General features: G+C 33.8%; 1 protein-coding gene across 2 annotated transcripts; it reads right to left on the bottom strand.

Moving 5' to 3' along the window:
• Nucleotides 1-168: 168 nt before the first annotated feature.
• LOC133181788 (protein phosphatase 1 regulatory subunit 21-like) lies at nucleotides 169-17188 on the bottom strand. Of its 2 annotated transcripts, none has more exons than XM_061316382.1 (20): nucleotides 17127-17188; nucleotides 16655-16723; nucleotides 15417-15563; nucleotides 14843-14944; nucleotides 14289-14453; nucleotides 12978-13036; nucleotides 12588-12682; nucleotides 9286-9488; nucleotides 8335-8436; nucleotides 8116-8204; nucleotides 5261-5397; nucleotides 5070-5162; nucleotides 4816-4943; nucleotides 4108-4368; nucleotides 3777-3878; nucleotides 2906-3043; nucleotides 2391-2537; nucleotides 1720-1818; nucleotides 1223-1375; nucleotides 169-529 (listed from the first exon to the last, which is right to left on the bottom strand). In XM_061316382.1, exons 1-20 carry the CDS (start codon nucleotides 17172-17174, stop codon nucleotides 506-508), a joined length of 2361 nt encoding a protein of 786 aa, XP_061172366.1. In that variant the 5' UTR covers nucleotides 17175-17188; the 3' UTR covers nucleotides 169-505. The 2 variants fall into 2 exon arrangements, with proteins under 2 accessions (XP_061172366.1, XP_061172367.1); XM_061316383.1 differs by having other exon boundaries at nucleotides 1238-1375.
• Nucleotides 17189-22836: the final 5648 nt, after the last annotated feature.

The following is a 22836-nucleotide window of genomic DNA, read 5'->3' as shown; positions in this document are numbered from 1 at the left end:
AATTTTATGTTGGTGTCATAAACCCCTTTACCTACCCTTGCATGATAAATCATTATTGCTAGAGCCAAAAAAAAATTCTCCGATGTACATGTATTACACATTGGAATCTTTGACTAAATCCACCAAAGATGGCCAATTGTTGCATAAATTGAAAGATATAAAGAAAGAAACACAAGACTACAACAAATCTATTTAAAATCATGAATCACAGATAACAAATTGACATAGCAGCTATATATTGCACAAGTATGGCTTCATATGATCACGTTCTCTTTGTATCAAAGTAACAACCTTACAACAGTAGCACATAAAACCTGATAAGATCTGTTAAGTTACACAAAACAGAAGGGTTCTAATAATTCATTCAAAGGCCTTTTTTCATTCTTATTAATAATCAAATGGTCATTTATTGAATGGCAAGTCCATTGTTTAATGTCTATATAATCCCCAATGAATCCTTGATCCACTGATTACTGGAATGTGTCATTTAATGTCATTGTATGACTCACTTTCTTGACTTTTTGCTGGACTGTTGAGGAAAAATAGGAAAAATTAAGACATAATAAATCTGATAATTTCAAGTACAAAAATAATTCATATATCAAACATAAGGTCATCAGGTAGCAAACACAATAATATACAGGTAGAATTCACAGATTACAATTAGCAAATAAAGCCCAAATACAGTCAAACCTCATTATCTTGAACTCGCTGGGATCAAGGAAACACATTGAGATGTCAGCGAGTTGGAGAAATTGAGGTTAAAATACATAAAGAAAATGGGAGTTTCAACTCGCATCAACATACCCAAGGTATTCGGGATATCAACGTTCAAGATACCGAAGTTTAACTGCACATATTAAGAGATCTCCAGGTCTTAGAATAAAAGTAAAAAGCCTTTTTAAGCCCTTTGTCCTTAAACATGCTTAAGAATTAGGAATACACTGATCTCATAGGAGTAATAAGCACCAAATACATGAGTATGAATGTTTTTAAAAAATCCCAAGATTGCAATGCTTGGAAACCCCCCCCCCCCCCCCCCAGCAAATTATGAAAAAGAAATAAACAGCAAAAGATAGGAATTCTTTCCAAAGGATAGATAAATGCTGTGAAATATGCAATGATACATGTGTTATTGTATCTCCTACTTTTGAGTTATTGGCACTTGGGTCATAATAAAACTGATTTTATTCAAATAAGTAGAAATAAATAGAGCATGCACCTTAGAGGATGGTACCTTGGCAGTACTTAGTTGTGATCGGAGGTCATCAATTTCATCTTTTTGCTGGGTGAGTTTTTCATTCATTCCTGCCAGGTGTTCACTCATCATACTCAACTGACCATCGTAACTCTTAGTGGTTGTCTGTAGTTCGTCCTAAAATAGTTTGCCTAGCTGTGATATTTTATATACAGTAAAACACAGTTACAGCAAACATACTAAATTTGATAAAGTGATTTTTGTTCCCTGAATTTATAAAATGTATCATAAACTTATTGAATATAACAAAATTAATTTATGAAAAATTAAACTGTTCATTCACTGGCACTATGCTTCCACCATAATTAGCTGCAATTTCTTGCATCTTTACCAACAAGAAATTTCTTTAAATGACCCCATACTGCAGTTCTCAAAACAAATGCAATTTTTATGTCAATAACAAAAAAATGATGTCTTTTTCTTTCCTTCATTCATCTTTTATAACGTTTGTGGTATCTTACCTTCAGTTGAGCCAGATTCTGTGATGTTGACTTCAGTTCTTCTTCAGCTAGAGTTTTCACCTTGTTAGCTATCTGAAGCTGCTTGTGTAATGCCCTGACCTGAAATATAATCAGATAACTAGTGAGTGGATAAATGCTATTAGTTTTAGACTAAATTCTATCTCTAACTCCCCCCCCCCCCCCCCCTTTCACAACATCCCAAATCATCCTATCCATGGAAGAAGTACATTTAAAAAATTTTATACTGCTTCTATGCCCGTCCAATTAAAACTGTCTATTGATGTTATGAAATGTGGCACATTTTCTTTTTTTTAATTACAAACATCTATTAATATACACTTGATGATACTATTAAATTATCACGAACTTGCTGTCTGTTTAAGTATCCATACATGTACTTACCTCTGAATGGAATGACACACACATGCTGTCTATGCTGTACTAACCTCTGAATAAAATGACACACACACTTGCTGTCTATGCTGTATTACCTCTAAGTGGAATGACACACACTTGCTGTCTATGCTGTACCTACCTCTGAATGGAATGACACACACACATGCTGTCTATGCTGTATTACCTCTGAATGGAATGACACACACACATGCTGTCTATGCTGTATTACCTCTGAATGGAATGACACACACACTTGCTGTCTATGCTGTACCTACCTCTGAATGGAATGACACACACTTGCTGTCTAACTGCTGGTGCTGTAACATCATCTCATTGATTCGTTTGGTGAAGTGATTTTTTATCAGGATTTCTCTGGTTTCACTATCACTAGCCCCACCAGTCACTTGGTCCAGTTGTCCTAGCTTTTAAAACAGAAAATACAACTGCTGTAAGATTTTCTTAAATTGAGTCATGTAAATCAAAGTACTGCAGACAAACAATATTTTCAGATCAAAGTTCCTGGGGGCCAATTTATTCATATCTACAAAAGAAAATATAACTTAGAAACCCTTGTATATTAATTCGTGGAGAATGTATATTTGTGGATGAAGGGTATCCACAAATTCAATGAATACTGAGCCACCACAAAATCTAATGATTCCACAGTAATAAGATTTTGGAATAAGTTCTGTAGTTTTACAGCATAGGAAACATTAAACAAAAACTTGGAATATTTTTAAAAATAGACAAATAGCACATCCCAAAAACAATAAATGTTATATAAACTTACAAGAGCATTAGTGATGAGTAACTTTCCACTATTAGATGAGGCTGTCCTGTCTTTGGTGGTCACACTGATATTATCCTCTATGGAGTCCTTGGGGGCACTCTGTTTTAATGATACCTCCTTCTCCAATTTCTTCACTTTCTACAAAGAGAGAAAGAAAAAAAAATAAAATTCATTTTCACATTTGGCAAGCTATACTTATCAGGCACAAATGTAATTGTATTTTTAAGGAGAAAATATTCACTGCTAGACAAAAATATATAATTATTGTAGAGTTTGTTCATCTTCTTCCCACTCTAAGGCATTATCAATTACTCATCCTGACTCTAGATTAACAGTCAATAATATTCCTGTATCTCCATCTTTAACTAAATTCTAAATTGGCCTTTAACTGATTCACTTTTCTTTCATGTTGTGATTCACTTAGTTCTGGAATTTAAACAATACCTACTACTGTTTTCTTATACCTGAATCTCATTGTTATATCTTATACCTGAATCTGGTTGTATTTTTTATACCTGAATTTCATTGTCGTATTTTACACCTGAATCTGGTTGTATTTTTATACCTGAATTTCATTGTCGTCTTTTACACCTGAATCTGGTTGTATTTTTATACCTGAATTTCACTGTTGTATTTTACACCTGAATCTGGTTGTATTTTTATACCTGAATTTCATTGTCGTCTTTTACATCTAAATCTGGTTGTATTTTTATACCTGAATTTCATTGTCCTATTTCACATCTGAATCTGGTTGTATTTTTATACCTGAATTTCCTTGTCGTATCGTATTTTACACCTGAATCTGTTTGTATTTTTATACCTGAATTTCGTTGTTGTATTTTACACCTGAATCTGGTTGTATTTTTTATACCTGAATTTCATTGTCATATTTGATCTGCAGCAGTTGTAGCTCTAACATCCAGTGCTCCTTTTCCTGTTCTAGTTTTCCCACACGCTGCTGAGATGTGACCAACTGGAAAAAGAATTTGATCAAAAATTATCAACAATAGAAGTGAGAAGCATCAGACATTCAGTTCCATTAGCGCAAAAAATTAAAGCTTTAAGTAAAAGCTTATTGGTCTAAAATGTTATTGAAATTAAGACATATTCTATGAAATCCTGCAAGAAAAAAAGTTTTATTGAATTACTTTTCATACAAAGAACTAATGTAATTCACAATCATATATTGACTTATGATGAACCTGTTTGGATAACCCTTCCTTGCTTTCAGCAGAACTCAGTAATGTGTGTCTATTCTGAACGGCCACTTTGTGAGGTACAGAGTCTGGCACTGTCCCTGCCAGTGAGCTGAGATACCCAGCAGCCTTTTGTCGGTAGCAGACTATGGCCGGATTTGAACGTGGTCCCTCTGAGGCTAACTCTGTCCCTATACTACTCCCTCGTGTTCTATAGCCAGCTGATTGCCCAAAAAACTCCAGGTTTCCAGACAGAAAAGCTGAAAACTGACCAAAAACAGCATATACTGTACGTGTACAGAAATTGGCATATTTAAAATTTAGCACAATCACTGGGTATTGAGTTGTAGGTGTATTCATGAATTAGCTCTACACACAAATGTGCCATATATTGTATTTATAAATTATTTACTAGCGGTATCATGAATTAGTGCATCGTTGTCCGTGCCAAAGCTGCTAAAATATTAAGCCCGCTATTTTATGTACACATATAGTATCTACACTGATTATAAAAATGCAAAAGCAAAAATTAGGGTTCTTTTTTAAAGAATATAACATTAAACATTAATAATAAAAGGACATTAAAAAAATTAATTTAAAAAAAAAATTCTTCCTTTCTTAACTAGAATGAAAATTATATTTTGAATATATGGAATAGGAATGTCATGTCTATTTTATTGGAGTAAATACTTGTAGGTCACTAAGATGTGATACCTTTCCTGTACAAGTAACTAGTGAAATAAGTGAAGACACTACACATTCGTCAGTAGTTTTTAGTTTTTGTGTGGCTGTAGGAAGCTGGTGCTCCAGTGAAACCTTGGAATTATAGTGTTTGGAGACCTCTGAAATATAGAATATTTGTAAAATTTACAACAAATTATGGTTAAGTAATTATTTATCATCAGTTAAGTTGAGAAATAAATATGTTAATCAAATTAAGTGTAGTAAACACATTTATTCTGGATTACCTCTAACTGCATTGTTCAGGTCTTTTAAGGCTTGACAGAGATGGGAGAAAAAGTGGGCGTGGTTTTTCTGTGGGTGACAACAGGATTTACTGCCTAAAAATTTACATGAAAAGGTAATCAAAAGAAACCCCATCTTGGTATCTATCTTAAGTAATATAACAGTCTGATAACTAACTTGAGAACTGCCTTACTCTGGGCTGCTAGGAGTCCTACATAAGTATCAAGCTTGTTGAAAATAGTGGTAAGATGCTTCAGCGAGGCGTGAAGTTCCATGTTCTTTGATTCCAGAGAAGAGGTACAAGAAGACACAGCACATTCCTCCTCTATACTGTCAACAGAAAATAAAACTAAATCACACTCCTCCTCTATACTGTCAACAGAAAATTAAACTAAATCACAGTCCTCCTTTATACTGTCAACAGAAAATTAAACTAAATCACAGTCCTCGTCAGTACTGTCAACAGAAAATAAAACTAAATCACAGTCCTCCTCTATACTGTCAACAAAAAATAAAACTAAATCACACTCCTCCTCTATAATGTCAATATAAAATAAAACTAAATCACAGTCCTCCTCTATACTGTCAACAAAAAATAAAACTAAATCACAGTCATCCTCAGTACTGTCAACAGAAAATAAAACTAAATCACACTCCTCATCAGTACTGTCAACAGAAAATAAAACTAAATCACACTCCTCCTCTATACTGTCAACAGAAAATAAAACTAAATCACAGTCCTCATCAGTACTGTCAACAGAAAATAAAACTAAATCACAGTCCTCCTCTATACTGTCAACAGAAAATAAAACTAAATCACACCTCCTCTATACTGTCTGGGGGAAATATAACTAAATCACACTCCTCCTCTATACTGTCTGGAGAAAATAAAACTAAATCACACTCCTCCTCTATACTGTCAACAGAAAATAAAACTTAATCACATTCCTCCTCTATACTGTCAACAGAAAATAAAACTAAATCACTCCTCCTCTATACTGTCTGGAGAAAATAAAACTAAATCACACTCCTCCTCTATACTGTCTGGAGAAAATAAAACTAAATCACACTCCTCCTCTATACTGTCAACAGAAAATAAAACTTAATCACAGTCCTCCTCTATACTGTCTGGAGAAAATAAAACTAAATCACAGTCCTCCTCTATACTGTCAACAGAAAATAAAACTAAATCACAGTCCTCCTCTATACTGTCAACAGAAAATAAAACTAAATCACAGTCCTCATCAGTACTGTCAACAGAAAATAAAACTAAATCACAGTCCTCCTCTATACTGTCAACAAAAAATAAAACTAAATCACACTCCTCCTCTATAATGTCAATATAAAATAAAACTAAATCACACTCCTCCTCTATACTGTCAACAGAAAATAAAACTAAATCACAGTCCTCCTCTATACTGTCAACAAAAAATAAAACTAAATCACAGTCCTCATCAGTACTGTCAACAGAAAATAAAACTAAATCACACTCCTCCTCTATACTGTCAACAGAAAATAAAACTAAATCACAGTCCTCATCAGTACTGTCAACAGAAAATAAAACTAAATCACAGTCGTCCTCAGTACTGTCAATATAAAGTTAAACTAAATTACACTCCTCCTCAATACTGTCAATATAAAGTAAAACTAAATCACAGTCCTCCTTAGTACTGTCAACAGAAAATAAAACTAAATCACAGTCCTCATCAGTACCGTCAACAGAAAATAAAACTAAATCACAGTCGTCCTCAGTACTGTCAATATAAAGTTAAACTAAATTACAGTCCTCCTCAATACTGTCAACAGAAATCATTCAGTAAATTTACAAAGCTTTTTGTATGGAGAGAGAACACATTTTATTATTAATATATTTTTAATTTCTTTTCAAATTTTGTAATAAACAAAAAGAGGAATTGCTGAAAATACATGTAACAGGCTTAACTGATTATTGAATTCATGTATGTAATAAACTAGGCCTAGTCAATGTTTTCCAAGGAAATCTTGATATCTTGAAACCATGATACATATATGTCTACATTTTCTGATTGTCCTGCAATGTCAAGATACTGAAGTTTACCTGTACAAGTAAAATTTACTCACTCTTAATATAAATGTACAGGTGACTCTTGTTCCCTCGAAGTTGAAAGGACCTTAGAAAAGTCTGAGAGGTAGAAAGGTTCTTGAGATTGGAAAGGGAATGAAATCTAGAATTTTTCAAGTCTGCACATTATGGTTTGATCTTTATGTTTAATGGAAGTATTTGTTGAAAACATTCTCAGATAATATGGGACAGTTCCATTCGTATTTTACTGGTAATTTATTCAATTTCAATAACAAAGATTGCATTGTAAGTTATGAAGAAAAAAATCTTTGAATTTCTATATTTATTTGTTCTCAATTCATTATTATGCTCAGATGGTAACTGGCATAAAATTAAATTCTGAATAGCATGCTCAGTTAACCAGGTGGACTGTGTTTTTAGCCAGATTGCTCGGTATTGCTTTTCAGTTTTAGAATTCTGAGCAATGGATGCTATACTGGGATTGCAGAGAAATAAAACAAAGAATTTTAATTTATGAGAAATTATTTACATGCCTCACAGGCTGTCAAATCAAAGTCAGTGTATATAACCATCAGTTTTTTTGTAATTGACCAATCAATTAATGAATTGTTCGACACATATGTGTAGTGTCACCTATGTAAACACCCAATTTACACATCCATGCTAGCCCAGGCATTCGACATTATCCAAATTAGTCCAAGCTGAATTAATCACATGCTTGACTGTAGACTTGATTGGTTGGATTGATAGAGATACAAACAACACTTCCAGAGATAAAGAGTAAAAAAACCATGAAATCTGTGTAATGGGATCCAGGTCTTGATTAGAGAGATAGAGAACTTTGAGAAAACAGAAGTTCGAAAGATCAGGAGTAAATCTGCTCAATAAAGGACTGGAGTTTTACTTCAAGGGATACAGAACCTCGAGAGACTGGCATTCCAGCCATCTCAAGTCACCTGTATTTTGTATTCAATTCAAAAGCATACCTGCTTAGCTGATATGGTAATAACTTATTCATGTAGGCTACCATTTTCTTAAAATTTACAGCAAAGGGCTGCAATTCTGTTGCTGTTTCCTGAAAATGAAGAGTATGCATACATGTACTTCAGCCACATTTAATCATCTTAGAAAAGTCTTCATGTTATGGTCACTTTAGACTGTTTCTGTTTAAACATTATCATAATCTAAGACTGTATAACATTTACCAGAGTGGTCAGGGAATCCTCATTTAGTGTGGACAGAAAATGCTTCAAGGACTGTTCTACAGGCCGGAGGTAGGTCAGGTTTTCATGGAGATATTTACAGTACTGGTAGACATAAGAAATGTAGAAAGCTTTGTAACTTATTTTGCCGAAAAGTTAATTAAAAAGGAAAAGTTGTTAATGGCAGTAAGTACTGATGGAAACTGTCAAGAAAATATATAACTGTAGACCTTTTCACAAAAAAACATATGAATCTGCTCAAGATTTAACCTAAGAATCTCTAATGACAAATTTTAAGTGCTTTCCACTAATGCATTCATAGCTGACTAAACATAATAATTTACTTACTATAGACTTCTTTCCTATAAACGGTAATAAATAATTGTAAAAAAATATAAAATGCTTTTGAAAGTTGCCTAAAAAAGAATTGATTAAAAATGCATTTTAATTTTATCTGTTATATTTTTACATTAAATTCATCTCTAAAATACTTAAAAGAGGGTTAGGGCTCTCGCAAAGTTATAAACTTTACACGTAACAATCTCATAAGAATTTTTGCGAAAAGGAATAAACTCATAAGATTTCTCTTACAATGGATATTTACTGCAAGATCTTTTTGTGAAAAGGTCTTCTGGTCCTTACTTGTAAGGCACAGTAAATAATTTAGTATCGAATTACTAAGTCTTATGTCATCAAACCAAATTTCTGAATATGAGGCAAATTACACTTTATAGGAGAGAAAAGTGAAGGAAAACGAATACTTGATTAAATAAATGTTTTTGTTTTTTTTTTCTTTCTTTCATTCATTTTATTTTTTCAGATGTGATAAAATCAATTTTGAACATATTGCTTTTTACAATTTTACAAGACAAAAATAAATCGCTCATTACTACATCTTTGAGGGATATCATTCAGTTATCCCCTTTGATTTACAAACCAAGTTTTCTTCATCACCTGTATATTGATCGGACTGTACGGTTCATGTGTCCCATCTGCAGGGTAAATTTTGGACCGCTGCTCTGAGTATGTGTAGAAGTTGGACAAAGCCTGTATAAGCTCTGTCATGTGATTGGTCGCCTGGCTGACTAGTTCCCGTGCTTGCAACTGGTGCCGCCTGTCATGTGTTGGCAAATTCAAACCATTCAGATCTCTGTTTTCTGGATAATTACAGAATTTTATATCCAAAAATATATACTTTTAACCATTAAACAATAATAATTTAGAGAAAGTAACTCAACATACATAAAAAATATTTTTCTATGAGATTCATGCAACATGCACAAAAATGAATCACTATGACTTATTTTAACATAAGCTTTTAAATGTATCCATAATGTGGATTTAGGGTTGTCCATAAGAATTATATAGAAGGGGAAATTTAACGAGGCCCAAGGGCCTTAACGGTCACCTGAGTATAATACAACAATTTAGAAGTTAAATACACTGATAGATGAAGCTTTGTTGCCCTAAAGCAAGAGAAGTAGGAAGATCAGGATCAACAAAATAATTAGTCTAGTATTCAGTATCAACTCATAAATTAAGTTCTAATCTGTCCCCCACTTAACACTATCACCATGCAGACTATTAACATACTATTAGTGCTTCAGTACTATTTTTAAACCCATATTAAGAGCTCTAGCATTGACCTCTCTTATGGTCTTTGAAGAACTTTTAATAAGATAAGTTATTTTTGTCTCATTTTTATTTATCTATTACTTACAGGTCAACCTGATTATTAAAACTAAGAAAATACTTTTTGAATTATATGATAAACATTCTTGCATAATTATCTTATTCTATTAACCTTTCAAATACATTATTTACAGTGATTAATTATCAAAGGTGAATGGAAAAGGGGAATAACTTCTCTCAGTAGAATACAAATTAATAGAGCCCTTCCCAGGACTAGAATGCTTAGACAAATGGTCCAGATGTTCAAAAATCTGGTAGAAATATGCTTACTTATATCATTTAAACTTTTACTCAGTTTTCTTCCAATATGCCCAGAAGCAGAGAAGAATTTCACAGGTACAATGCATTTTCACTACAGATTCAACAAAGCCTTACCCTAACACCAGAACCCAAGTCCAAGGGTCAAGAAATTTACAAATTTGGAAGAGTTACCCTCATCATCATACCTATGGACTTCAAAGAATTAACACTTTTCCACTATATTATCAAAAGCCCCCCCCCCCCCCCCAGTTATGCCAGAACCCCTGACCCTAGGACCACAAGATTTAAAAATTCTGTTCGAAGCTCACATTTTCATCATAGCTAAGCAATTTATTTATCAGCTCAACGCTAAGGAGCAGACAGGATTAATTAATGATTAATTAATAGAATTAATGCTTTTTCACTATATAATCAATAGAACCCCCCCCCCCCTTCCTTCCTCAAGAACCCCAAAAACTGAGGCCATATATTTGAAAATTTTGGAAGAGGCATCCTTGCCTATCATAATCATGCACTTAGTTTGTTTAAATAATCTATAGTAGCAGAGAAGAAGATTTTCAAAGAATCAATGCATTTTCACTATATAATCAATAGAGTCCCCTCCTAACACCAGAACCCCTGACCCTGGGGCCATGAAATTCACAATTTTTGAAAAGGCATCTTTATGCATCATAACCATGCAATTAGTTTGTTTAAATAATCTCCAGTAGCAGAGAAGACGATTTTCAAAGAATTAATGCATTTTCACTATATAATCAATAGAGCCCCGCCCTAACACCAGAACCCCTGACCCTGGGGCCATGAAATTCAAAATTTTTGAAAAGGCACTTTTGCTCATCATAACTATGTACTTAGTTACTTTATTTAATACCCAGGAGCACAGAAGAAGATTTTCAAAGAATTAATGCACTTTCACTACATAATCAATAGAGCCCCACCCTTACACCAGAACCCCTGACCCTGGGGCCACGAATTTCACACTTTTGGAAGAGGCACTCTTGCTCTTCATAACTATGTCCTTAGTTACTTTATTAAATACCCAGGAGCAGAGAAGAAGATTTTCAAAGAATTAATGCACTTTCACTATATGATCTATATAGCCCCACCCTGGGGCCAGAACCCCTGACCCAGGGGCCATGAATTTCACACTTTTGGAAGAGGCACTCTTGTTCATCATAACTATGTACTTAGTTACTTTATTTAATACCCAGGAGCACAGAAGAAGATTTTCAAAGAATTAATGCATTTTCACTATATAATCAATAGAGCCCCACCCTAACACCAGAACCCCTGACCCTGGGGCCATGAATTTCACACTTTTGGAAGAGGCACTCTTGCTCTTCATTACTATGTACATAGTTACTTTATTTAATACCCAGGAGCAGAGAAGAAGATTTTCAAAGAATTAATGCACTTTCACTATATGATCTATATAGCCCCACCCTGGGGCCAGAACCCCTGACCCTGGGGCCATGAAATTCACAATTTCAGTAGAGGCACTCTTGCTCATCATAACTATGTACTTAGTTACTTTATTTAATACCCAGGAGCACAGAAGAAGATTTTCAAAGAATTAATGCATTTTCACTATATAATCAATAGAGCCCCACCCTAACACCAGAACCCCTGACCCTGGGGCCATGAATTTCACAATTTTGGAAGAGGCAATCTTGCTCTTCATAACTATGTACTTAGTTACTTTATTTAATACCCAGGAGCAGAGAAGAAGATTTTCAAAGAAATAATGCACTTTCACTATATGATCTATATAGCCCCACCCTGGGGCTAGAACCCCTGACCCTGGGGCCATGAATTTCACAATTTTGGTAGAGGGCTCACTGCTTATTATAATGATGCCAACAGTTTGACTGCTTGATGTCCTGGAGTAAAGAAGAAGATTTTTAAAGATTGCATTATTTTTGGTGGTTTTAGCCCCACCCCTCAGGCCCCAGGGGGGCAGGGACCATGAAATTCACAATTTTTGTTCCCCTTCACCCATAGATGCTATATGCCAAATTTGGTTGAAATTGGTTAAGCGGTTTCAGAGAAGAAGCTAAAAATGTTCAAATGTTAACACACGACGCACGCCGACGGACGAGAACGGATAGCAATAGGTCACCTGAGTGACTCAGGTGACCTAAAAATAGAAGGGTTTCTTGGGTTACTCCCCTTGTAGGAGTTGAGGGGCAATGCCAGGATAACAGGTGGATTATGTCATTAAAGGCAGGGAAATTCCCTGACCCCCATGTCTTATGCACAACCCTGTGGATTTATTTTTAAGGAAAAACAAGAGTCCATCCTACTTGTGTCAATGAAAGGCAGCTTGTCTGCAATGATTTTGTTGGCCTGCTCTAATTGTCTTTGTAAATGGAACTGAACTGTCTTCAACTGGTTCTCCCTACAAATACAATGATACATGTACACATGATTCTCTCCAGGTATGTGACAACACAATTGAAAATATAATAAATTCACACAATCAGTTCTTTGCTTTCTTAATTTTTAAGATTTTTTTTACATACATCTTGGCAGTTGAACTTTAATGATTTTAAATAATGGCAGTTACTCCTATTATATCAATGTTTTGGTTTGTTCCTATAAAAATCATATTGCTGTATGACTAACATGTACCCTTAATTTGTAATTATTAGAACTAAAATGTCACATCTATATTCGATGGTTAGAATTCTTACGCAATGTCTGTCCGTGACCTGCAGGTTTTGATTTCCTTCTCCATTGTCTGACACTTGACCTGCAGGAACCAAAAAAAAGTTAGGCAGAATACTGTATACATGATTATTTTTCGCCCTATCTTATTTTCGTCCTTCACACCTGCAAACAATTTTGCCCCATTTTGAAACAATTTTGCCCCATTTTGAATTTGCCCAGACACAGTTCTGTTCAAGAGATAGTGCCGTTTTCTTTGAATTCGCCCCATTTTAAATTCGCCCAAATACAACGAGGGCAAAAGGATAGAAAATGTATACAGTATACATATACACAAAAATGACATAATGGATATCTCTCATAATGCCATAACATTTCATGTGTAAAGATGTATGGTCCACATGTGCTAAGTATTTTTTGTTATACATGGATACTATTGACTAGATCTGTTTATCATATGTTCAAATGACTAAAAATATTCTTTCCACTTATCACATGTCTTGTGCCTAAGTTGTAATCAAAGAAATTATTCTCTGCTTACAAAAAAAAACTTGTGAATAATCAGCATAAAGATCTTTCGAAAAAGATCGTGTGACCTTTCAAACATGTGATGAGGTAAAAATCTTGTTTTTGTTTACTAGTAGAATTTTAGTTTTACCACCTATTTACCTCATACCATGTAAAAAAAAATTTGGTTTATTCATTTAAGTAGACTGTTTGACAATGCTCTTCTGCTCTTTATCCTGATTCCATCAAATTAATCAGCTTTCCACAACACCTCTTCAACACTTTTGAAATCTCAGGTTTACGAAATCTCGGGTTTACGATTGAAGAAAAACTATTTAGTGTACATGTGTGCATTATCAGCAGTCATTATTGTGGAACCACAATAATAATTTTTTTAATTAAATCTTCCAATTTCTTTTTCTTTGGAACAGATACAAACTAGAGTGTGTAATTTTCGTAAATTGAGAAACTTTTACAGTGTACATTTGTAAATAATAGATGGTGATAAATCGTCTGAGATAAAAAAAATCAGATAATACATCTTTAAGTGTACAAACAGTAAACTATAATGGGTAGCTCAACTGTTAACATGTTAACATGTGTATACAGTTGAGCTACCCATTATAGTTTAATTAACTTTAACAATTCAATTCAATTCAATTTATTGACAACACCATCATACATTGGCATATAGTCATGAATACAATAAACAATATCATACATAAAATCAATATTAACCTTGCTTTTACCTTAATTCTAATTAGAATATTTTTTTTTTCATTTCCACATAAGCCACCCTTCTTTGACCCCCCCCCCCCCCTATGTATTACCTCCAGCATGGCTTTTTCCTCCTGTAATTTGTCTATCTGGGCTTTGTCCATCTGTACTGTGTTGTCTAATACTTCTTGGTGCTGACTGAATTTCTTCTCATAGTCCTTGACTAATTTCTCTAGCTCCTCCAATCGACTCTGGTACCTCTGGTTACTCTCTGCCACCTGCATAGACAAAATACTGAAAAACTCCACAATACTCAATATTTATGGGATATTATGGTGTCCTGTTTATTTTGTTAGGGATATTTATGGTAACCTGTTTATTTTTGGAGGGATATTTATGGTGACCTGTTTATTTTTGGAGTGATACTGTAAGTCGTTTTAATTCCACGGTGTTAAAATTTCACGATTTCTCAAAAAGTACCAATCTCGATGGTTTTAATTTCACGCTGCAAGAAATTAATTTTAATTTTGTATAAGCATTTAAACGTTTCTAAAAACTAACAACACCATTCACGATGGGTTTAATTTCACAGAAAAATGATAAATCTCGAACATAGTCAAATTAAAACCATCGTGATTATTTGCCAATCTACAGTATTTATGGTGACCTGTTTATGAAGCCTTTCATTCTCCTGTATCTTGTTCATGAGTTCTTCATTGTACACTGAAGTAGGAGATGGAAGATTCACCGGGCTCGCATCATGTTTATGCTGAAATCAGATAATGTCATTATTTACCTACTCTTCATATATACTTCATTTTCAAATTTAAATTGACATATTGTGTTCTAAATTTACTGAGTTAATTTAAATAGAAAAAAAAGAAAGATTATGTACTGTTGAACTTCGGTATCTCGAACACAGATATCTCGAATACCATGGATACGTCGAAGTGATTCCCAACTACTTATTCTTTAAGTATTTTACCCTCAGTATCTCGAATCCTTGGATATCTCAAAGTTTTTTCTCAGTCCCATCGAGTTCGAGATAACGAGGTTTGACTGTATTATATTTTAACTCTACTATGCATGGTACATGTAATGCTAGGTCTTGTTTATTGGTAACAGTTATGTATCTACAATGTACAGTATTTCAGTTAACTTTCTTTCAACACTACAGATCAGGTAATTTGATTAAAAATGTAACTTCCAAACACATCAATCTTCATGTTGTGAAATTGGACCTTGTGTTTCTTTTTGTTGGCTTCAGCTTCATCAAGTTCTTCTTGAAGAATCAGTACTCTTGTTGACAACTGCTGATTTCGGAAGGTCAAGCTGTCCACTTCCTGTTCATATTTACGAACCGACTGCTCACACTCTTTGAGTTTTTCCTGGTAAAGCATTTATTAATTCTGTACATCATATGATGTCAAGCATTTTAAAATAATTACTGCCTTAACAATCAGTCTCGGCTTATACTTTGGACATGCCTCAATGTTCTCAGAAATGATATTAATATTACAAGAAATCTACCAACATACATGTTAACTCTACCGCTTAAGGTGGAAGTCTACCGCTTTTTTACTCCATCTCCCGCCTACCGCTTTTATTCGTAAATCTACCGATTTTCTAAAAAAAACAATTTTTGGTTCGCTTGGGTAGCCATTTTTGAAGCCACTCATCATAAAATTTCGTTAGATATTGCTTGATTTGAACTGGGAGCATACAAACGTTTATTTTAACCGATGTTTACTCAGATTTCAAGCACATGTTTGACAAAGACAGGTGCAAACATTAGTTACATCAAATTTCGTTGTCATCCCCACCAAGAAAAAGGGGATATAGTACACTAGAACTGGATGAAGCTTTTGACATTATTCATGAGAGTAAAATAGAGAATCAGCTTTCATTTAATACTTTTTTTTTTGCATCTCTACTTTCGTTTTCTGTCATTGCGGGAAATACGGCTTTTTTCTTTTGAAAAATAGGAACTAGTTTTAGATCGGAATTAAATAATGTCATCATTTGCTGTATTTGATTACTGAATGAACATTCAGAATTATTGCCTCCAGGATATATCAACAAAGATCACTCTTTGAAAGGTTAAATTAAGCAGCCAATCAAAACCAAAGTGATATGAGCATGACAAAATATTAGTATAATTTATGTTGAATGTTTTTTTTTTTCTATTTCATTGCAGTGAATATTTGATTTTAATTATAATATTGTAAATGTAGTGTTCATTTTAGGCCATATTTACATATATATTTTCTTAAATCGATGCGTAAAACAATGTGCACAATGATCTGAATCTCCCTCTTTTTCATCACAGTCGGTTAACATGTATGCTACCAAGTGGTTTTTTTTTTCTTGCTGTAATAACTTAAGATATAAAGGCATCAATTTTGGTACACATTATGCCCACCTGCCCTTTGGTTTGCACTGTGTTATGTAATAATTTCAAATTATGAAGTAAAAATACTTTTAATTCAGTACAAGCTGATTGTTCCTCTATATAGGCCTTCTTAAGAACAGGAATCTGTGCTTTGAGCTGCAATTAAAAAATGACAAGAAACTATGGGATGATCTACATAAATAAATTTTACTCCTGTAAATTAAAATTCTATACATTTCAATGGCTTCAACTGTTCAAAAAGTTATCGAAATTGAAAGTAAAAAAAAAACATATTCGTGTTTCTCACAATTAACTCAAAAGGCTACTTTTTCGTTTATTAGTCTGCTACGTTCCTTTTGCAAAAGAACAAAAAATCATACTTTTTTTCAATCTCCAACCCTATGGGAAGGGGGCGTTAAGTTGACATTACATGCAATTATGACGATATCTCATAAACACAAAACACTGAAGAATAAAAACAAACAGCTTTGATATAAACTCAAAACTTAAGCAACTATATTAACAATAAATAACTTAATATATAAAATAACACGAAAACCTTTGCATATTCTGTGGCCAACTTTTGATATTTTTGAGCGTCCGCCATCTTTTCAATAGGAAGTTGACATGTTACGCACTAACTGCAGTATCGCATTGAACAAAAAATGACGGCGACAGCGCAAATGCGCAATGTGCGTTGTGCATTTATAGCAAAGTTTTCCGTTTTGTATTTGCTTTTAATGTACAAAAATATAATTTATTGCAATGTATTAATATCACTATTCTCCAGGTGCCATTCAGGCCCATAGCAGCGGTTTCAAAAGTGGGATGGGGAACTTCCCAGAAAAATCTGACAAGCAAAAAACAATAAAAAAAAAATACATGACCAAAAGTGGGGGGGGGGGGGAGGGTTGCAACTTCCCAAAATTATCTGACAAGGAAAAAAAAAAGTCATTTACTGTCCAAATCCTGGAATTTGCCAGTGCTCGACCTTACAACATCAAGAAGTGGGGGTGGGGGGTGGGGGCAACAAGCATCTGAGGGAAAATTTACTATAGCAAAATACTATACTCAGAAAAAAAGGGGGCTGTCCCCCCCCCCCCCCGTTATACGGGCCTGCCTTTAAGCAAATTTCATCCCGACGCCCTGATGAGACCGTAGGTGCTTGGTATCAGGAGGGTGTATTTTGTGTATTATGTGTTTTTCTAGGTGTTTCTGAATACACTCATTAAAATAAAAATCAAAAATCGCTGAAATTAGCACATTTTAAAAATATAATATTACTGTTTCTTTTTGTATACATACAGTAATATGATATTTTTAATAACAACTAATATCATGCCTGGCAATGTTTTGGATTGCCGAAATGAAACAGATATTGAAGTCAAAAGCGTGTTATTATCGATATTGTAACGTTGTGAATTTTTGTTGACCATGATTGTGAATATCAAATATACTTGTTCCGTCAATAAAATGTTTAAATTACAGATAATTTGTTATTTCTTGGAAATTTTCATGTTTACAAAACAACTTTTGCGACACAGCTCAAATTTTTTAGTTAAAGATTTAATTTCATTTCCGAGTGTTACTAGTATTTATCCATACATGCATATAATAAAAAATGTATTTCCTTGAGTACTACACGTATAATTTTTTTCACTACACATGTTTGTATTACTACATGCATTGGCGGATCCAGAGGGGGGTTCCGGGGGTTGGAATCTCCCCTTTATTTTTGCAGAGAGAGAAAGAGAGAGAGATTTCTGTAATATAGATAATTTAACGTCTAATATTTTGAATAAAATAAGTAGTTCAATCTCTACCCTTTCTGCTCGCTAGATAAAGTGTCCCGTATTCCATCCTCCACGTACCTTCAGAACCTTGGCCCGGGGCCCCGACCACCCACAAGTAACATGCAAGATTTCACTTTGATATCATTGGAAGATTCCAGCGAACTTCAGCTATGCTATTTTTGGACCATCTTCTGAAGTAACTAACTTTAAAATTTAAAGTATGAATAAAAAGTCATGAAAGGGAGCATACATAAGAGACTATTATGGTGATATTTTAATCTATGAAAAGAAAGGTGTAAAATGCCCCAGTAGTATGGGAGGGGGGGGGGGAGTGGGTTCACTTTTTCTGAGAATAATCTTTTGCTGTAGTTTTAATATGCAGGTTTTGATTTGGATGCTCCCCCATTTTGTTGCTGGAAGTTCAAAATACGCAATTCAAGCATTTGAAACCAAAAAAGTGCGGAAAAGTAAGAGGACCCCCCCCCCCCTTACCCCGAAATAGGATGTAAGAATGTGGCGCACAGTTGTTTTTTTTTTTTTTTAGCTTGTCAACTCTGTTCGGAGGTTGGCCCTTTTGATAAACCATTGCTACGTACTTGAAGTGTCTGTGGCGTAATTCTATACATGAATGTTGGGGACACCGACTTGGAATCCCCCCTTTCAAAAAAAATTGCTGGATCCGCCCCTGACATGTATTGCGATTAAATGTAGTGTGACATCGAAGTCATGTAAATGTGACTCTTGCTTAGAACATACATTCATTCTTTGAATTGAAAAGCATTCAGCATATAAAACGAAAAATGATTAAGCTAGAGTAAAGGGGGGGGGGGCATTTTTATACACATTTATATATGAACACTTAAGATTGAGCTGATTTGGTGATAGGTAGCAAACATATGGATACAAATCATGAAAATGATATGTATTGCTATGAATCTTTTATTATTTAAATGTCTCCGCCTATTTGCGGGTAACTTAAATTCGAAAGTGGTCGAATCCAAACTTCCGAAATTTAAGGTGAAGTATCCCTCTGCTCTAAACTTCAGCAATTTTTTTTAAATTCCCAACATTGATTTTCATTAACAACAATATCATTAGATTCAAATGGAAAATACTGTGAAGCATGAAGCGTTGCTTACTTTTTGAGAAATGAATATTACGTCTAATCATAATATGAAGAAAATTTGATAAGTTGAATAGAAAGATCGATAATTTTTTTATCTCAAAATAAAATTAAATATGAGGTATATATGAAAATAATATTTACTGTCATACCTATTTAATTCATATAAGAAAACATAATGAAGCAATTTAAATCAGAATATCACATTGTTTTCTGTGGTAGCAAAATAAAAATGCATCCATCTTCAAGAGTTTTCTTTCCATCTACAGGAGTTATCTTTCTTCAAAATATTTTATAAGAGAAAAAAAAATTAATGAATTGATTACAAAAATTCTGCATCTGAAATTCCTATAACAATTAAAAGAATTGTTAAGAGATAGAAATATCTCAATTTTAACAGTTTAAGGAACTGAGTATAAATGTTTTAGGTAAACTATTAACAGTAATTAATAAAAAAAAATTGCCAATAGAAAATAAAAATCAATACTTGTAACATACTTCAGATTCGATTGAATTCACTATATAATGGTCCTCATTATTAAACTTTGGTAAAATGAAATATAGGGAGATAACGAACGGTATTCAAGTTCAAAAGTCCTTCAAACTCTGGTCAGACAATTCAGTGGACTGCTTGGAATAATTTCCTGGAGAATTATCTCTCTTATATCAGAGGGACATTATATTTAAAGTCTTATACATGTTCTTTTCAATGACGTTGTCTAATATGCATGACAAAAATCTCAAGGCTTAAATATCAAAAGCATATGCATGCACAAAAATCATAGATTAAATTAGCGAAATATTGTAATTCAAAGCTTAAAATGGATAGCCGAAAAAGTTCCAAATCACATACTGAAGTGCACTCATTCTTTGACTATGGAGTACTCCGTTCATCTGATCAATACATACGACTTACGGCTACGTAACCGTGTGCAGTGGTGTGTGACAGGTCAACAGGGGATGCTTATTTGGGCACCTGATCCCACCTCTGGTGTTTCTATCCAGGGTCCCTGTTTTTGCCCTGTTCACGATTCATTTTGTTCACTTGATTTATGAGATTCATCACCATTCGTTATCTTCACCTTTTACAAGAAGGGTGTCTAGCGAATCGTGTAGATCTGTCAATAATCAATGACCTTTGAAGGAAAAATTATAAACTTTGAGATGTATTTGCCATATTTTGTTAGAAAACAATAGAAACATTAATTTCCTATAACGGTCATTCGGGCATGTAGAATGTGTTTATGTCATTTACATTCGCTTTTATCATTTGTTATTAGATAAAGTGTAACTTTTGATTCCTTCATGAAAAGACTTGATATTTGGACAAATCTACAAGGAATCTCCATTCTTTCTGTACAATAAGGTCAAGGTCATATATAGAGGTCAAGGTCAAATATTATGTCGTCATCTACTGTTTTATTTTTAATTTTTGTTGGTCGCCCGTGTGGCACAGTAGTTAGAGCGTTCGCTCTATGTCACAACTGTGATAATGGCATGGAAATATATCCCCTCGCTGCATCACACACATTTGTAATATATTGAATGGTATTTTTTAAACAATGCACATTCTCATGTCGAATGTCTGATTGCACCATCTTCTTACAATGGTCTGCTAGGATATGTGGGCAAAAAATGTGTGATTGAATTTACTTCATATTACATAAAAAGAGAGATTTTGTATCTTAGAACTGTCAACAAAATATCAAAGTTTCAAAAAAAAAAAAAAAACCAAGATGTGTTTGTGAAACACTGATCCCCCCCCCCCCCCCCGTATGGCAACTTATAGCGAAGGTTAAACTTTCTCAAATGCAAATCAAATATGTTGGTACCCAAAGTAAGTTCTTGTCCCGAGGAATATACCTGTGAAGGCCTTAGCAGCAACCATTAAAAGATATGGAAAAGGTTAAAAATTTTCAAAGGTGAGTCAAACATCAAGGTCAAGGTCAAATGGTCAAAATTAATGGTGCCCAAAGAAAAGGCCTTCTCACAAGAAATACGTATGTGAAATGTGAAAGTCCTAGCAGCAAACGTCTAAAAGATATGGCCAAGTTTAAAGTTTATCAAAAGTAGGTCAAACTCCAAGGTCAAGGTCAAAAGGTCAAAGTTGTTGGTATGCAAAGGAAGGTCTTGTCACATGGATTGCAAATGTGAAATACGAAAGCCCTAGCACCAACTTCAAAAGTTATGGCCAAGGTTAAAGTTGGGTTAAGTTTTGTAAAACTGGGTCAAAGTTCAAGGTCAAGGTCAAAAGGTCACATATGATGGTACCCAAAGAAAGGCCTTGTCACAAGGAATACACATGTGAAATATGAAAGCTATAGCTCCAACCAATCAAAAGGTATGGGCAATGTTAAAGTTTTTGCGGACAAACAGACAAACAGATAAAGACAGACGGACGGACGGACAGAGCAAAAACTATATACCCCCGAATCTTCGATACGGGGGCATAAAAAAGATATGAAGAAAAAAATAGCTATATGTTGTATACTACCTCACGTTACGGAAACAATTACCCTCTGGCCAAGAAAACAAGTCTTTTTGAGAGACAAAACTACATTTATTTCAACATGATTGATTTAACAAAATATCAGTTATGCAGACATTAATGTTAAAAACTACGTTTTAAATTTGTTTTTGCTCTGCTCTTATTATATAATAACAATATAGAGTAAAGTAGAGCTCAGGTCACCTTAAAATATTTGCTGTTTCTATTGTTACGTATTTTTCTGTTAAGCATACACAAATACAAACAAAGACTAAGATTCCGAGTTACCCAAAGTTTTTTTTTTTTTTTTTTTTTTTTTTTTTTTTTTTTTTTTTTAACTCAAGGTTTGTATGCGGGTACTTCGGTATCTTTTAATGTTTGTTTGGATTTATAAATCCTAATCTAGTAATTAGACACATTAATGCTTTTGATGACCTAAAATCGTCATTAATTTTACACTGCTAAGTTTATAATACACTGTACATACATGTACATCTACATATATCAAACATTAAATTATGTCAATTCATAATACAGGAACCAAACCCTTCTTTTTCTCTTTCCTCGCCATAACTGTTATTTGTGTATTTAATTATCTTCTGATGTTATTTCAAGTTAGTTTTGTTGATTGGTGAAATTCAAGACAACCAAACCGTAAGTAAACATTATCTGATGGATGCCGAATGAACAAAAATTCCTAATTATCAGCAGGGTATCCGTCTTAATGATGACAGATAATTGAATTTTCTTCACAGCAACAGCTATATTTACAGGTTTGTAAATCTCTTAGCTTTTAGGTTATTCACATATTAAAAAAATCAATGTCTACATAAATCTCAGGCATAATATTTTAATAATAAGAAAC

Source organism: Saccostrea echinata, unplaced genomic scaffold (assembly GCF_033153115.1).
Source record: "Saccostrea echinata isolate AGI-Se365-2 ecotype Australia unplaced genomic scaffold, CSIRO_AGI_Sech_v1 ptg000009l, whole genome shotgun sequence".
In the NCBI taxonomy this organism is placed as follows: Eukaryota; Metazoa; Mollusca; class Bivalvia; order Ostreida; family Ostreidae; genus Saccostrea; species Saccostrea echinata.
The sequence above is the reverse complement of the archived record's forward strand: the minus strand, read 5'-3'. Positions and strand labels throughout refer to the sequence as shown.

Excerpts from the sequence above, each read along its gene's own strand:
- LOC133181788 (XM_061316382.1), bottom strand. The coding sequence starts at position 17,174 with ATGGCGGACGCTCAAAAATATCAAAAGTTGGCCACAGAATATGCAAAG. Across the intron at positions 5,163-5,260 it reads AGGACTCCTAGCAGCCCAGA|GCAGTAAATCCTGTTGTCAC; the intron begins GTAAGGCAGTTC and ends GTAAATTTTTAG. Across the intron at positions 3,879-4,107 it reads AGGAAGGGTTATCCAAACAG|TTGGTCACATCTCAGCAGCG; the intron begins GTTCATCATAAG and ends TTCTTTTTCCAG.